Genomic DNA, 17145 nt, shown 5'->3' on the forward strand with positions numbered 1-17145 from the left:
GTAGGGATTCAATGAAAAAGGACACTAGCAATTGATCACTGCAGTTCTTCTTTAGGGTCATGCTTGAGGTTATCCATGAGTGTTCTAACATTCCAAGATGGGAAATGAAATAGTTTCTTTCTGAAAATCACAGAAGATGGTGATCCTGGACAGTGTTGACCCTAACCAGGAGAACGTTGGGCAGCTGATTTTTAAAGCACTTTTTCAAGGCCCTTTCCCACTTGTGGGGAGGAAAAGGCACCAAAGGACTACTCAATCGCAGGTGCTGTTGCCCAAAGACCCCTCTGTCCCACCACAGCTGACTACCCTATCTTCATACATATTTCTTCTATGTGCAGTTTCTTGACTAGGGACTCCCAGGCTCATAGGCCTTTTTCTCATCAACTCTCCAATGCCACAGGACTTGGCTGTTGGACTATCTTTTTCCCATTCATTTGTGGGATATAGGCATTGCTGAATCGGTCAACTTCTATTGTCTGTCCCTAATTGCCCTGACGATTCAACCACATTGCCATGGGTCTGAAGTCACATGTAGGCCAGTGCAAGTCTGACCAATTACAGGTGGGCAATAAATGCTGGCTAATCCAGAGATCCCATATCCAATATATTTTAAAATAACTTGCACTTTAGTTTGGTTAATGCTGGATCTTGTGACACTGAATTGTCCACATGATCCTGATAGTTGGTGGGCAGATTTGGTGATGGTAAAGGACCTGCTTCTGCAGCCCTGTTCTGCCTTTGCACCGTCTTCCTTCCCATGCACTGCTACTGAGGACAGTTTGAACTGCACTTTATCTCAAACTTTCCTGCATAAAGCTAGCTTCCGTGGGTGGCTGTCTCAGCAACAAGAAGCTCCCAACTGTATCCTTTGAGAAATCATCTGAGCACATTAAGCTGTCCACCACTTTGAGGTAGCAATCCATGGGGGGGTGCTAATTAACAGTAAAACTTTGAAGCCAATAATCCTGAATTTAGACGGCACTTATGGCACAGTGGTAGCGCCCCTACCATTGAGCCAGACGGCCCTGTTTCAAATCCCACCTGATCTAAAATAACATCTCTGAGAGCAAGTTGATGATAGAATGTATTATCCTGACTGACTATTGCTGAGATCCAAGGAGAAGTGAAAGTGATAGTGTGTAAGTTATTGCTGTGGAAAATGTTGCCTGTTTGTCACTAACAGAAAAATCCTTCTTCTCTGTCTGGTAAATCTTTCTCCACAATGCCTTCTTCCTGAGAAAAACTTCAAATGACATTTCATTACTGCTGCTGTAAGACACGTCTTCAAGTAACAGCAAGACTCACACTGAGGAGCTGCAGTGCACAGCAGAAAAGTACAAAGTCAGCAAGTTCTATTGATTAAAAACTAACCTTAAAGTGGCTCTCTGAGCATGTGGATTGACTGTATATGGGAAAAAATGTCACAAGTTGATTTGTAGAGCTAAATGAAGCAACCTTCACACTGACTTTTGAAAAATGTAATAAAATACAAGGGAACAGCCGAAGTATTTCATCAAATGTCAATAGCTTTTAAAAAAATGAAAATCTGTGTAAGGTTGGAGATCCCTTATTTGTACAGACCCCCTTTTTGGAGGTTGGTAATTTTGAGTGTTCGGAGAAAAAGGCAGTAATTAAGTCATTGTCTAATTTTCCCATATGCTTGAGAAAGAAAATTAATTAAATATACAAGTGTTGCTCTTTGGACCGTGGTCTCATTTACAGCATGGGCCATAAATTAGGCAGAATAAATACTTCAATGTGTCGGCAGTAGAGATGCTACGTCAGAGCCGCTCGAAGGCTGGTGGGTGGAGAGCAGAGTGTTTCTTGATAATGATAGTCACGTCTGGGTCTGTCTGGTAACCAATGGAAACCAGACATGATGTAACACCAGGATGAACTTGAACTTGGGGGACTTAAAAAGGGAACAATAGACCAGAGTAATCAATAAAGCATATTTCTGTGAAGGATTACAGCACTGCTCTTGGGTAACCTTGCCTGCCAGGCAGTGAATAGTAAAGAGTGGGAAAGAGCCTTGTTTTAATTTAAGAGGATGGGCAGAAGCACTGCAAACTAACATAGTGCAGTAAAGAGGGAAGGAAGGGGTTGTGTTCAATTGCACCCCCTGCTGACAAAAGCTAGTAATATTTTACACAGGACATGGCTTTTTAATTAAGAATGCTTGTAGTACCAGAGCTTTCACTTTGAGCTGCATTCATTTTCATCCACTTTCACTGTAAACACCAATTTTTAAAAAGTTATCTGAGTGCACATTGTGTATGTTTCTTTATTTCCCTTTTGGTTTTAGAAAGTTCATTTTAAATGTTAGAGATGTTTTCATAGGGCTGTAAAATATGGTGACAAAGTACGGAGGTGATTAAATAAATGCATTACATATGCTGGTTAAAGTTTTAAGGAAGTTTGTTTTTTTAGAATGTATCTCAGACTTAGAATTCTTCAACTGTGTAACAAGTAGAGTTAAACAAAATATGCGTCATTGGCCATAAACCACTTTCTTAAAAGTATACCAACGCACACTTTTATTCCTTTTAAGAACAGTGTAAAGTGCTGTATCAGTAATCTTTTTCCCTTAAACTGTACTTCCTTATCAGTTAATAAAGGAATATAAATGGCAAGATTGAACACCAATTTTCATAGCGTACATATTAAATGCCATATCAATTGCAGTTCTGCTGAATTTACTATATCCCCTTCACGTAGATTTGCTAATTGATGTTGACGTACATTAAGATCTGTGCACTCCTGCTGATGTTGAATACAGAGCCTTACACTTTAAATCACTTTTGGCACAGACAATGTGATAGTAATGTGGTTGTGTTACTTGTAATCCAGAATCTAGATCTGTAGGACTTGTTCGAATTCCACTATGACGATTTAGGAACTTGAATTAATTTTTTTCAAAGAAAGATGGTGCTGACGTTCTGAGATTATGCAACAATCTGACCATTTCAAGTGAAACTTCACTGATAAGATCTGCCATCCTATACAGTCTGGATCAATTGTAAATCCAGCATTTTGAAATGACCCATACAGCTGTACTAAACTTTTAACAAAGAATGTACTGCAATGAATCAAGAACAAAATCAGCCACCAACTTCTTAGAGCAACTAAGGATTGATAGTATATGTTAAGCAGCGAAGTCCAAATCTTGAAAATGTATAACAAAATAATCCAGATTTTCTTTGAATTAACCACACAGCCAAATAAAATGTGGAGAATTGTATCTGTAACATGTTGTGAAGGTTTTATAAAGTTACCATAACATCTACAAATTGACCTGTTCCTCAATTTACTGCTCCCAAGCTGTACTTATCATTGAAGACTTCTGACACCATTTATTTCATGTAGAACAGGAATAACTATTCATTATTAATGAAACATACTTTACAAAATTGTAGGCATGGCAATGATGCAAACACTTAAAACCACTAATTAACTATAGACTATTACAGCAAAATCCCCTTTTCTTCTCATGTTGGCACTTAAACATGACAGAGAAGACAAAAGTTTAGTATTGGAGATTAGATATTAGGTTGAAGCTTGAAAGAGTTCAAGGTGGTAAGCCACGTGGCTAGATTCAGAGTATTTGAATATCAGGCTAGCAGTTCCAATCTCCAAAAGTGCTAAACCCTTCTAAGCAGCTTTTGGACAGTTTGGTGATGAAAAAGCTTAAACCTTTGATAGAATTACTGAATTTGATTGGTTCCATCTTCTAGGCAGTCTCCTTGAGATATGTTAATAATCAGGCACCTCACCAAAAACGGTCTTCCAGTTTGACCTTTGCTGCTCCAGCCATCGTTGCCTGTTCTTTGCTTCAAGCAGTGTCCCAGTGGTTCCCTACTAAGTGGGCACTCATGGTATATCACCTGCCCGGGAGCAATCCTTTCTGGGACCTCACTGATCAAACTCTAGCTGTTAAATGAAAAGACAGGTCTCTGAGGGGTTTGGCTTTTTAACTCTAGTCCCTCATTTTTCTCTCTAGATGGTAACCTTTCTCACCAGTTGTTTTTGTACCTGTTGCAAGGTCATGGAGTTACACTCCCTGTCAGCTTTGCACTGCTTTCTGCAGTGTAAGGAGTTCCCGGTCAAAGCCAACTCCAGAAAATGTTTGGACATAGCCGCTACAGAGGTGGGCTATCTTAAAGTTATTGTGAGATTTTGTCCCAACAATAAACACAGAAGGCCAACTTAAATAATAAAAAAAACCCTGCAGCCCTCACCCCTTATAATCCCCTACACACCCTTCACGCCAAGGGATGTTTTCCCTCAAACAACTCCTAGAACCTGTTCCAATACACTCCCTCCTTCCCAGCTCCCCCTTGAACCATATGTACTCCAATGCAATGTATGGCAACTTTCACGCCATTGACCCACTGTGCATTGAAGCAATGAAACTGATAGTGACAGTTAACTGTGGAAGTCAACTTAAACGGATCCATAACTGTGAAATCGATGCCACAGACTAGACACCAGAGCGATCAGTCAAACAAGGGCTCGCAGGTGTTTCAGATCTGTCGTAGTTTTCGGGCTTCTAAGTTCAGGAAGCAGCTAGTTTTGGAGCACAGGTTTTCAGTATTATCACCTGTTCAGAGATTTCTTGACACACGTGGGTCTCCTTGGCCAAAGGCAGCAACACTACCACTGCACCATAAGATCCCTACAGTTGTTTTATCACACTCTGTGAAGCAAATTGAATTGCCTGAAGACTGCTTTCTGTAATGTTGTGGACCTCAGGCAGAGGCTGAGATGGATCTTCTCATCGGCAGTTCTGGCAGAAGGTAGTTGCAATTGCTCGGCCTCATCTTTTAAGCTTGTTTGTTTGCCACCAAATTTAAATCTTGTAGATCATTTCTGAGCATGCTTTATTTGGCAATTAGCACAAGGGCCTGTTTGGTGCAAAATTAAAATCCATGGAGGAGTTTTTACACCAATAACCAGTTTGCACTTTCAAATCAAAAATTGTTTTCCCCCAGGAAATAAATTACCCCTTAATCAGGGACCTATATAACATCAGACAGACGCTTCACCAATCTGGAGTAACATCAAAAAACGGAATATGGTCTCGAGAAACAAATAAAATTGTATCTAGCAATCCTGTAAATCTCTGTAAACAGGACCCAAGTTTATTCAAAAATGAAGAACTTATTTAATTTGTACACATTTCCAAAATGACAATGATCTAAAAGAATGGTGATAAAAAGCTTAAGGGACTAAATGGCATCTTAATGCACTCGTGAAATTTCTCAGATTTTCCTTGCATTGCAGTTAATATTTTCATGGTGTAATTAGAATAGACACATGCAAAAGCTGAATTGTAACCCTTTGCCTTTCTTAGAATATTTTTTATGAAAGAAAAGAGCAATAAAAATGAGAAACATTGTTACTGTTTCCCAATTCAATTAATGCGTGAAAGCAAAAACTAAGTTCATAACTCCCTCAGCAAGATTATCACAGTAAGGCTCTGACCTGCTATATATATTTGAAAGGGCAAATGGTAATGGATATTCAACTCTACTAACACTATTCCTTTTAGGATCTTGGCTAAAGTACATATAATGCACAATGTCAAACCTTATGCTCACATAAAGAGCATAGAGTCATTATTGCGAATAAAATCAATATTCTATGAATGTTTCATCCTCACTCCAATTTAACTGCTGAAGAAATAGAATATATTTTTGGAAAAGAAGTGAGCAACTACTTTTAGTGTGTTGCATGTTGCTAATTGCTATCGAAGCTAATGCTATTTTCTTTTCCCTTCCAGTCCTGGTACCTGGGATAAAGGCCATAGCTTCCCGCCACCCAGCAGACAGACCACCTGACCCCTTCCCAATTCTGCAACATGGGAGCAAGACATCTTCACTTCAAGCTGTGGGGGGAGGGGAGATCAATAGAATTTCAACAGAAGAAATGACATGAAACAGCACGCCTAAAGGCTGAATGATGAAGACCATAGCAATGGATTTACTTAATAAGAACTGGTCATACTCGTCATTTTTGTTACCGTGCTATTGATATGCAAGGGTCTGTTACTGAGGAACTGAAATACTTAGGCTCTGTTAGAAATTTATGAAGTGTTTTAATAGTAGAACATAGTAGACATAGCAAGGTAGTTTCTCATACCGGATAGAAGTAGTCCGTTTCACTTACTGACTGTATGATTATTACACAATTATGTAGAGTCTAATTATTTCAGGCTATCTCGAGCAAGCAGGGGACCCTCAACAGGTAAAATATTAGTGAAAGATAATGAAACACAAGTGTTTTGAAGTTCCATAGCTAAATCCTGCAAGATACAAAATACTGCAACACCATGGAAATAGCTAGGGCAGCTTTCTCTGCAACATATCACAAAATACAGCTCTTCTTTTTTTCCAGAAAATTAATTGAACTCAAACCCAGCTATGTACTGACATACATCAGTTATCATGGCTCCAAAAGGCATCCTGAAAGGTATATAAAATTCAAATATCTCACAGCAAGAAGATTAAAATGCTGCATTCACACCAATTTTTTTTTGTTTTTTTTCTCTGACATTTAATAAGAAAAATATTAAAAATAAGAAATCCATGCAAACTGGGGAGGATGGTCTGCTTTGATTGAAACTGACAGGAATCAATCAAAAAAGGTTTAATTTTTTTGATTAATTGAGTAAAGTGCAATTTCATTGGATAGTTAAATAACTTTGTATGATAGAGATTGTTGAAAATTCTATTTTTGTTTTCCAAGTCCTCCCACCCCAGGACTCTAAACTATCGGGGTAAAATCATAGCCTTGCAAGAAAAAAAGGGGAGCTATTTTTTGCTTTTTTTATTTTTTTTAAAATAAACTTGCATCCCTCAAGTAAACTGAAGGAAGATTTAAAAAAAAATTAAAAAAAAGCTAATGGTGCTTTTACCAGATCATGTAAACTACATTCAAAATTATAGCTAATCGTTGTTTTAACTAAGCACATAATAGAAAATCGCCACATTGTACTACAAGTAAATTTCTTTCCAAGTTCAAAGACACAATATGCGGATTAAGATCTTGACGAATTTGTGTTCCACCTTAGAACACTGGAATTCAGATCCATATATCTAGAAATCTATCCGTATCGACTTAAGCAACTTGTACATGTAAGTAATAAAAAAAAACATTGCATTGAAATAGATTTTTGACCAAACAGCAAAGCAAGCCCTCATCCACGCTATGAGGTGTGCTTTGCAAATATTTAACAAACCATTTTCCCATGGTATACCAACCGTATATATTCTCTGCTTGGCTTGCCAGCCAATCAGACATTTAAAATGCATGATCTAGTGTTAGTGACTAATTTTTATATAGACAATGTAGGAAAAATGTATAGTGCATTAAGACACAAGAAATATAATCCCTATTCCGGGCACTTGCCTTTTGAAACGTACTTGTTGGGCCCAAGAAAATGGGTCCCTACTACTGTCCTATACAATCAGTAAACAGAAAGTCTTGGGAAGACACTTTTGCTCCTCACTTTTTCCCTAATGGAATAAGTTTCTTGATTTGCACGAATAATATGAAAAAATTCCGCATCAATGTGCCTTGCCCTGGATAGCAATTATACGTGGAATCATTGCACATGTTCCTATAATGTAACAATCCTCTTGGGTCTTTTCCTGGTGTAGCAATCAGAGACACTTTTTAAATGCGACATTGATGTCAGCCATTGTAAAGTTTCAACATGTAGAAAACAAATCAGTTTTGCCGCATATAGGATTAGATTTCATTGTCCTGTACGGTCAGTGCTTTTGAAATCTGTAGATGCTAGTGTATCAATATTTTTTGGATGTTGCTACGTTTTAATATTATTTGGTGTCTTCCTTTGTTTTCCCAGATATATGAAAAAATATGCAATACCTGATTTATCATGTAGAAATGCTTAGCAAGTTTTACTTTAATTTTTTTTTATTTGACCAAAGTTGGTGCTGCTGTTAATGCAGTCTGTTAGGTGTTTGTCTTGTAAATTATAAACGCTGAATGCACAGACAGAAAGGGCTCTCCTTAGAGTTGCAGTAGAACTGTGAAGCACTAAGCTGAACCCTGCTCCAACAAATTTCAGAACAGTTTGTTCACATTTGAGCCTTAAACTTTCATTCAAATCCCAGACCCATTTTTTTTCTCAGCATAGCAGACTGCAAAGAATTTGCATTCAAGAAAAATCAAAAAATGCCCATTTTATATGCACATTTGAAACTTCCAAGTTTTCAAATTGTTTACTGATTATGTATATTAAAATGATTGAAACAAGTTTCTGGATTTTGATAGGTGTCTACTAAGTGGTGAGTAAGTGTTCCACAATACTGTATTGTGTGATTGTAATTGTTCGATGTAATTTCTTGTAATCCACATCCTTAGCCTTCCTTTAGCACGTAGCTGGGCATTACATTGACATATGTGCACTATAAAGAGCAGCTTGCAGTGCTTCACAGTGAAGGAAATAGCACGGACAAACTTTTTTTGTAAGAACCTTGTCAAAAGCCAAGGTTTAAGAGTAGAATTGGTTGTACATACAAAATAATAAGTAAAAGAAATTGCACCCTGTTTTTAAAACAGTTTAAAAAAAAGCAATAGTTCGGGCAGTTTTTTTTTTAATTTCTTTTTTCGTTGGTGAGTGCGATTAGTCGTGGCTGCAAAGCAAGGAAAGAAAAAAAGTTGAGCTGCCCATTCAGCAGATTTGTAATTTGTATGTTGTATAGTTGTATTAATTACACTGATTTAATCTGCCCTATTTTGTAATGCAGGAACTTTTGTAACATTGTTAAAATGAGAAAAAAAAATCTGTCAACTTAGCTTAGTGGATTTTCTGATTGTTTGTTATAAGGCAGCATTCGTAGTATTGCTATTCCTCTGGGAACTGGATTTGAGTTAAAAACTTTCCTGTTTCCTTTTTGTATGTATTTAAGTACTTTATTTTTCTTCTTCGATTGGTATGGCATATTCCTATACTTATAAAGTATAGGCTACTGAAGAACCATTGTAAATGGATATTACATGCTGTATTTTTGAAGGTATTTGTTGTTTCAAGTCTGAAAGATGCTAGGGGAACCTGAACAAATTTAAAGTTTAAAAAGGAAAAGTTTTTTAAAAAGGTTTGAAAAAATGATAGTGTGTAGGCAAAAGCGTAAAGGATGGAACAGACTGGGGTTGTAAGTATTATTAAGCTAACTCTCTTTCACAGTATCAAGCAAAGAACACAACAAAATTAGAAATCAGTTTCATTCTGGAGGTATAGACAGCATGTCATTTTGTGAATCCAACAGAAGTGTGATTTTTCTTTCTTTCCCCCTCCCCCTTCCCCTCACCACCAACCTCCTCAAGCTGGTTAAATGTTACCTTAACCCACTGAGTATTGAATTATCATTGCATCATTTCTAAAATGTAACCTTAGAATGTTGCCAAGGTAGAAAAAGAACAATGTTCATGTCTGCAACATCAGGTTAGAAATGTATGTTTTTGCCTTTTTTAGTTGTGCGAAACAATGATCATAGTTTTTTTTTTGTCTGACAATAAGTCTGCAGTTCTGATTGACCAACTTCAGAGTCAAGGTTGAGCTTAGTCAAATAACAGTAGTGCCAGACTAGAAACTGCCTGAAGCGCTAGATCAGCTTTTCTTTACCAGAAAGGGAGGGAGAGGGATAAAGACCACACAAGAATAAGATTTCCTCTCAGAAGCATAGTTTGCAGAATTCAGTCAGCCCGCAGGAATATGCAAGTTCCATGACAGGTTATCTCACCTTTTCCTTCATGCATTTTGCAGCTTTGTAGTGGCAGTGTTGTTAAAATATATACTGGACAAAAAAACAGATACACAGCTTGAGACAGTTTTTTTTCCTTGTGGTGATTTTTGGAATGTCAAACAATATTACACTTTGAATTGTGTCTCTGGAAATATCTTTGATAGAAGGCCTCCATGGAACAAAGTACCATAAGAACATGACTTTGAGTTTGGCTTGATAATATAAGGAGAGCTTTAATGGCACCTGGCAGGATTCAGATGCACTAAAATTTAAAAAGTCTTGTCTTGAGAGTAATGCATGCATCAGCGTTTGACAGTAAAATTCAGCTTTGCAACTGCAAACCTAGGCTGTATAACAGTTCAGCTCGTAACTTAGGAAGTCTTTTGAATAAAAAAAAAGTTTAAAATCTTTCCAGCCAGTACCGAAAATTGCTTTGATGTGTAGCAGGTAACATTGAAGCTGTCCATAGCACTTAATTGTAATGAGTACTGTGTCATCAACTTTATAATTAAATTTACTGTTAAATGCAAATCCATTACACGGTGCTATTACAGGCTGGCAATGAAATGTGACAACTTGGGCTCACTTCACTTGCTTTATGACAGTGTAAATGTGTAGCAGTGTTTTCTGCATGGGAACTATGCACAAAATCTATCGTTAACCTTGGTATCTATTGAGTTTACGTCAATCCTTGCCTTTTGTCATTATTATAAATGCCAGCTTTAGATAAAAGAAAGAAATAAGAATACCAGCATATTACCTGAAACATTACAAAAAGTGGTGCCTGTGAAATCTGTATTATATGAATCTTCTGAACTACAATTTTCTACAACGGTCGCCTTCGCTGTCTGTCAGAACCTTCTCCTGATGATTAAGCAAATGTAAAGTAACCATACAATATTACTGCATGCTATTCCATAATGCTTATTGAGCTGTATAAATATTACTCAAGTTTATGTTAGTCATTTTTTTTCCTGACTTGGTTCTTGTCAGATAGTTTTAAAGATATTTCACTGAGAACACATCTGTCTATTTTTGGGGGTGTTTTCAGTATTTTTCGAGGTAATACATTTACTTTTTAAAAACATTTTCAGTATTACTTTTTTGTTTGTTTATTTTGCTTCACCCTAGGGGGTGGGCACAGTTCAAAATTTAGAAACTGTGTACCCGACAACACTTACCTGAAAGTTACCTATAAGTGGCATCGCACGCGATTCAGTTTGATTTTTTTTTAATGACGTCTGTGCATTTACCGTCCCATTACTGTGCAGCAGTGCTGTTTTGTCTGGGTTAGAAGCTCCTTTCCCAACAGAAGGACTTAAAAGAAATTGAGATCTTTGGGAGCAGGTAGCACTTTAACAGGCGGGTGAATGGGTACCCGTGCCCACCCCTACCTTCACACCAGAGCACGTATTTTTAAAACGAGAAAAAAGTGGCTGTTTAGTTTCATGCACGGTTGAACATTTACTTTAGATAAATTCAGTAAAAATGTTGTGCCTCTAGTACTGGCAATGATTCTGTTCTCGTGGTCATTTTTAAAAAAAAACGTGTATGTGAAAGTATGTTATTGGTTGAGAAACACTGTGGGCATCAATTCTTACTCAACTAAATCTCTGCAAGTTTTGAGCTGGTGTGGATTAGTTTAACTCTTGTATTCAACCATTAGTGCTACCACCTTCTCACATTACAATACGATTACTGGAAGCAAGTGCTGCATTTCCTATGCAACATAAAAAGGAAAATAAAATGCTAATGCTACTGTACTCTGCATTCATGTCTCATTTTTATGGTGGCTTTGGTTACAGTGGCAAGCGACATCCTATTGAAAATTGGGAGTTGGTGATGCCTGGTAGGTGCATAGGAAAGTTAAGCAATGTGTGTAATGGCATACAAATCCTTTACTAGCTATCTTGCCAAAGTTTGAATTTCACATGCTGTGTCTCCTTGTTCTGTCTGAGCAACCATACATTTTTTATGTTTCCAAACATGACTGTTCAGCTACAGTACTGACAAAATAGTTCCATTAGCACACTATTATTACAGAGTATCCTGCTACTTAAATGGCTCGTTTTTTTAGCGCTTCTCCCTTCCAGAAGATGAAAATGGTGACTATAATTCATTCAATGTGAATCGCTTCAAGATGTTAATGAGAAACTTAAGAAACTATTGCATAAGGGTGACTCTTTTTCCTTGTTTCTGAGGAAACCATTTTTTAATAGAAGTATAGTGACCAGGTTGATCATTTAATATAACTTGCTTGAAATGAAAACTTCGGCTGCCCTTCCATCTTAAGGTACTTTCAGTTGAAAGTTTGCTTGTGATATGGATCATCTTATAATTCAGTTTCTTACTTGACCATTTACTTGTTTTAATTTTAAATCTTTTTCATAAGATACATGGCATAGAAACAAAGAGTTTGACCCAATCAATCTGCTCCAGTATACATACTTCATTCCAGCCTCTTCTCATCTTTCTTCATCCTGTCACTGTAACTGCCTGTTTCCTTCTCCCTCACATGTTTCTTTGTCCCTTTAAATGCATCATACTTTGTCTTTCTTTCTTTTGCACTGGTTAAAGTGCAGAATTTTATTCTGCATAAATTTCATTCTGCTGCCTGCCAAATGCCTCAAATATCTTCTGGCTGTTGTTGGAATACCAAGCTAAGCTTTTGACTTGCTTCAGCTGAGATAAGTGGATTTGTTTAACAAGTACTATCTAAAACAACATATCTTCTTCATTCTCATAGCAATGGACTCACATCTTCATTTACTCACTTGGAATGAGTATCATTCCATCATATAGTCTTTATCTTTCAGGCTTTATTTTTGGGTTGTCATCTTGAACCACCTCACTGATTGGCAAAGCTGATAGTGCATAAAGTACCAGTGTCTATCTGGGACTTCACACTCAGTTGATCTCCTTCTGCAGTCATCATTCTAACAGTCACAGACTATAATCTGTTTTATGATGTCGAGTAATTCATCAGAATTCTCGGCTAAAATCTCTACAGTAGCTATCTTTATATTCTTGCTTTAATTCTTTCTAGCTAAGCACTTGTATGCAAAGTAATTCAGCTTCTTAGAGTATGCTTTCCTCATATTGCATAGTTCCTCTTTTATTTTGGTCTACATGGGATGATCTTTTATGTGGTGTTGTCCACAGCATTTACACTGTCCTCTGGGCTTGATCTTCCTGCTGGTTCTTCTGCAAACACTTATCCCTTGCTTTTTCTAATATATTGTTCTCCAATCTGAAATATCTCTGAGTTTAATGCAAAGTCTCATGTGTTCTATTAATATGCTGTTCCTGATTATTAACAACCTCAGAGCTTCTGCATATAAGCAGCTTTTCTGAGAGTACATTTTTTCTCTCTCAGCAGGTGTACTCTCACAGTGGGATCTCTTATGCCTAATTCAACCCGATCTCTGATGAGGTAATCTTTCAGTTGTAGAAACACTCAAGATGCACCGAGATATGCCAGTGTTACCACATACTGATCAATAGTCTCCCTCTCCCATGAGCTCTGATATTAAACATACTCTTCATAAATAATAATAATATGGGTTTCAAAGCACATCTGCAAAAATGGTCCTCTGAATTCTTGTGTCAGTATTTCATCAGTGCTGATAGCATTGCCAATCTTATTTGCTTTGTGTTTTAATTTAATTCTGTAGCTATTTCATAGTTTTGCCACACCATTGAGAGTTGAACAAATATAAATTCTGTCCCATATTTCCTTTCATTTCCATGGCAGCAGGGAATGGAAAATCAACAATCATTTTTATTCACCTAACACAGACAATTTGAATTCTTCCTTGCTTTTTTTAAACAGTGGTAATCTCTTACTGTTTCAAAAATCCACACAATTTCAGTTGAACACATCTGATATCATGTTGCATGTAATGTGTTTTAATGACTGCCGCAAGTTAATGTAAAGGCACTTATAGTGGAAGCAGAGGTCACATGACTATGGCAAATTAGCCAATTCACTATGGAGAAATGCATTTGTGCAAAAACACAAGAAGGCGACCATGGAAGCTACTGAACAGACAATGTCTGGTGTGTGTTGGGAACAGAAATAGATTCAAATGATTGAAACAGCTAAGCTAGTTCATAACCAATAACAATGGAGCCAAACAATAACATAAATATTGCTGTTAAAGTGATGGACTGGACATTAGTAATAGTTTTATATAAATAGATTCCAAAAAGAATGGCAGAATTCAGTTCACTCTAGGAGTCACTTGTCAGTTGTTGAATCACACTAACTTTTCAAGTGAATATTGTATTACAATAGATGCCACTTTATGTATAAAATGGTCCATATAGTGTCATAAGGCACGGAAACAGACCTTTCAGTATAATGTGGTATAAAGAGTTTGGAAATTCATATTTACTATAATTATAGTCACAAAGACGTCACTAACATCTTTTCAAATACTGCTTTAAGAATTACTCATAGCAACTATTGATAGCTTAGATCAGTTAATGGGAATTTATGTCCTAGAATGATGGTCTAACACCTTTTAATAGCTTGCTGGAATTCACCAATAATGGAGACACGTGTACTGTACATGCATTAAGATATTTTAAAATGCAGCATTAAAAGTCTGCCATAAATCCCTTGATGCATTCCAATGATGCTTCAAATTAACTGGGGCAAGGCCTCAGTAAAGTGGTGGCATTTTGCTAGCTGCTGTGTAATACAGTACATTGATGTATCACCATATAATCCAACTGGACATACCTCAGTAAAAGTGTTGCTTTCAGCAGTTTATTATAATGTATTACTTTCAAATTTTAAAATTCCTTCCTTTTTTTGTGAGAGAAGCCATTGGACCTAAAAAGAACATGCCCGGAATTACATATTTCTTTGTTTTTGCACAAAGCATCACTATTAAAATTTAGGTGACGTCTTTCTGGATTTAAATTTTTTTTATTTTGTTAGTGTTACCCAAATCCAGTATGTAGGGACATATATAGGCATGTTATATCAGTGTTATAGAACTTATTGCTGGTAACTCTAAGCATATCAGGTACGTCCCATGTCTACACCTTAATAAAAGTGCATTAGCATTGACCATCTAATAGTTTAACTTCTAACAATCTCATGGTCAGCATTTTCTCCGAGACAGTGCTCATTATTATCATCAAACTGAAATATTCCACAAATAAAAATGGAAACAGAAATAAAGAGTGAAAACTTAATTGTAAATGTTTGCAGTTTATTAACGAGCTACTGATGTTGAGATCTTTCTTTGCTGATAAAGTAATTAATCACAGAGAAATTGACTGTACTGATGTCAGCTCGCCCCTTGTGACTATTGACTGATCCTGTATCACATCTTTTCTTAATTCACTGAATTAAGTTGAATTGCCTTCCGAATGTTATAATCATGACTGCATCAATAGGCATTTATGCTCAACAGTTCTATATTTTAGTAAAATAAAAATGAAAAATACACATCTATGGTAAAATAAAATGGTGGATAGTTGGAATCAGTAAAGAGAAAAGAGCTTGACATTTCAGCTACGTTAACACTTCAGCACAATGGGTAAGTGAATATCAATCTCTTTTGTGGTCAGTAAGGACAGGCTTTCCTTGTGAGTTTTGCTGCTCCTTTTTACTCAGCTATTCTTAAAAGTGCTGCTTTGCATTGAGGACATGCATATAATAATGAGGAAAATATACAATGAAAGTGGCTGAATTAGAGTCAGGATTCAAAGGTGCCCACTCATCACTCAGACATTTCTGGTAATTTTATTTAGAAAAGTATTCCACCTTGAGGCATCATTCGGTAATGTTAGTGCTTCAGAATACCTGTCCACTTCCACCAAGAGATATTGGTCAAGGACATTATACCTTAAAATTTCTTTTCCATTGAATGTTTACTAATAACATCAAATGACCTTTTTCCAAATTAGAGTGTTGCTGCAAAAGCACAGCAGGTCAGGCAGCATGCGAGGAGCAGGAAAGTCAACGTTTCAGGCAAAAACCCTTCATTCCTGATGAAGGGCTTTTGCCCAAAACATTGATTTTCCTGCTCCTCAGATGCTGCCTGACCTGCTGTGCTTTTCCAGCACCACTCTAATATAGACTTTGATTTCCAGCATCTGCTGTCCTCACTTTTGCCTTTTTCCAAATTAGTCAACTGCTCACCATGAAATGAAAAAAATGACATTTTTCTTTCACTTATGCGACATGACCATCACTGACTGGGCTATAATTTATTACCTGTTCCTGGTTGCCGTGGAGAAGGTGGTGCTGAGCTGCCTTCTTGAACTGCTGCAGTCCATGTCCATGTAGACCCATAGTGCTGTTAGTAAGGATTCCAGGATTTTGGTCCATCAATATTGAAGAAATGGTGACATGTTTCCAAGTCAGAATGCTGACTGATTTGGAATGGAACTTGCAGGTGATGATGTTCCCATCCTTCTAGTGGCAGTAGGCAAATATATAAAATGAGCAAAAGCATTACCCAATAGTACAGTGGCAGAGTTCTAACAGGAACAAAGAGGAACTGACAGAATACCTGTGGTCCCTCAAAGCCCCATGTTCAATTTAATGAATGGAGAAGATCAATTGTTGAATAAGATAATGGTTTTAAATAATAAAACAGTATTGCTGCGTTAAAGAGGCAATTATTTACCACAGGTGAAGAAACAGAAGTCACTGCATATGAAGATGAAATTATAAGCTCCCGGATGTATAGATCTCAAGAAATCTGCAATGCAACTTGTATACTATAACAGAGAATGTAAACACAATTCACAATCAAGAAACTTCGCTCTTGAACATGCACGTATGCAGACATTGACTTGTTTGAAGTAGCAGGAGGAGTTAACTACTTACAATGAAGAAGAGGATGGCCAGAGTAAGGGTAGAACTGATCTGGAATAGTGGAGGGAATTTGTGCTTGGAGTCAGAGAAGGTAAGGGAGGTCCTTAATGAATACTTTGCTGAAGTATTCTCTAGTGAGAGGGACCTTATCATTTGTAAGGACAGCATGAAACAGGCTGATATACTTGAACAGGTTGATGTTAAGGAGGAGGATGTGCTGAAAATTTTGAAAAATACAAGGATAGATAAGTCCCCTGGGCCAGACGGGATAAACCCAAGGTTACTGTGGGAAGCAAAGGAAGAGATTGCTGTGCCTTTGGCAATGATCTCTGCGTCCTCACTGTCCACCAGAGTAGAGTCATAGAGATATACAGCACAGAAACAGACCCTTTGGTCCAACTAATCCATGCTGAGCAGATATCCCAACCCAATCTAGTCCCATTTGCCTGCATCTGGCCCACATCCCTCCAAACCCTTCCTATTCATATATCCATCCAGATGCCTTTTAAATGTTGCAATTGTACCAGCCTC

General features: G+C 37.2%; 1 protein-coding gene across 9 annotated transcripts in view; it reads left to right on the forward strand.

Moving 5' to 3' along the window:
- The window catches only part of nfia (nuclear factor I/A), a 732272-nt gene extending 720736 nt beyond the window's left edge, over positions 1 to 11536 (forward strand). For 7 of the 9 annotated variants that reach the window (XR_011961149.1, XR_011961150.1, XR_011961147.1 and 4 more), the window contains one exon: positions 5783 to 5930. Coding sequence is in view for 3 of the 9 variants with exons in the window: in XM_072574236.1 (XP_072430337.1) it covers positions 5783 to 5800 (18 nt within the window). In the remaining 6 variants the exon portion in view is untranslated. Of the gene's footprint in view, positions 1 to 5782 lie in introns of all 9 variants that reach the window. The other 2 variants (XM_072574238.1, XM_072574239.1) reach the window with 1 other exon arrangement.
- The last annotated feature ends 5609 nt before the right edge of the window (positions 11537 to 17145 follow it).

Source organism: Chiloscyllium punctatum, chromosome 7 (genome assembly GCF_047496795.1).
Source record: "Chiloscyllium punctatum isolate Juve2018m chromosome 7, sChiPun1.3, whole genome shotgun sequence".
In the NCBI taxonomy this organism is placed as follows: domain Eukaryota; kingdom Metazoa; phylum Chordata; class Chondrichthyes; order Orectolobiformes; family Hemiscylliidae; genus Chiloscyllium; species Chiloscyllium punctatum.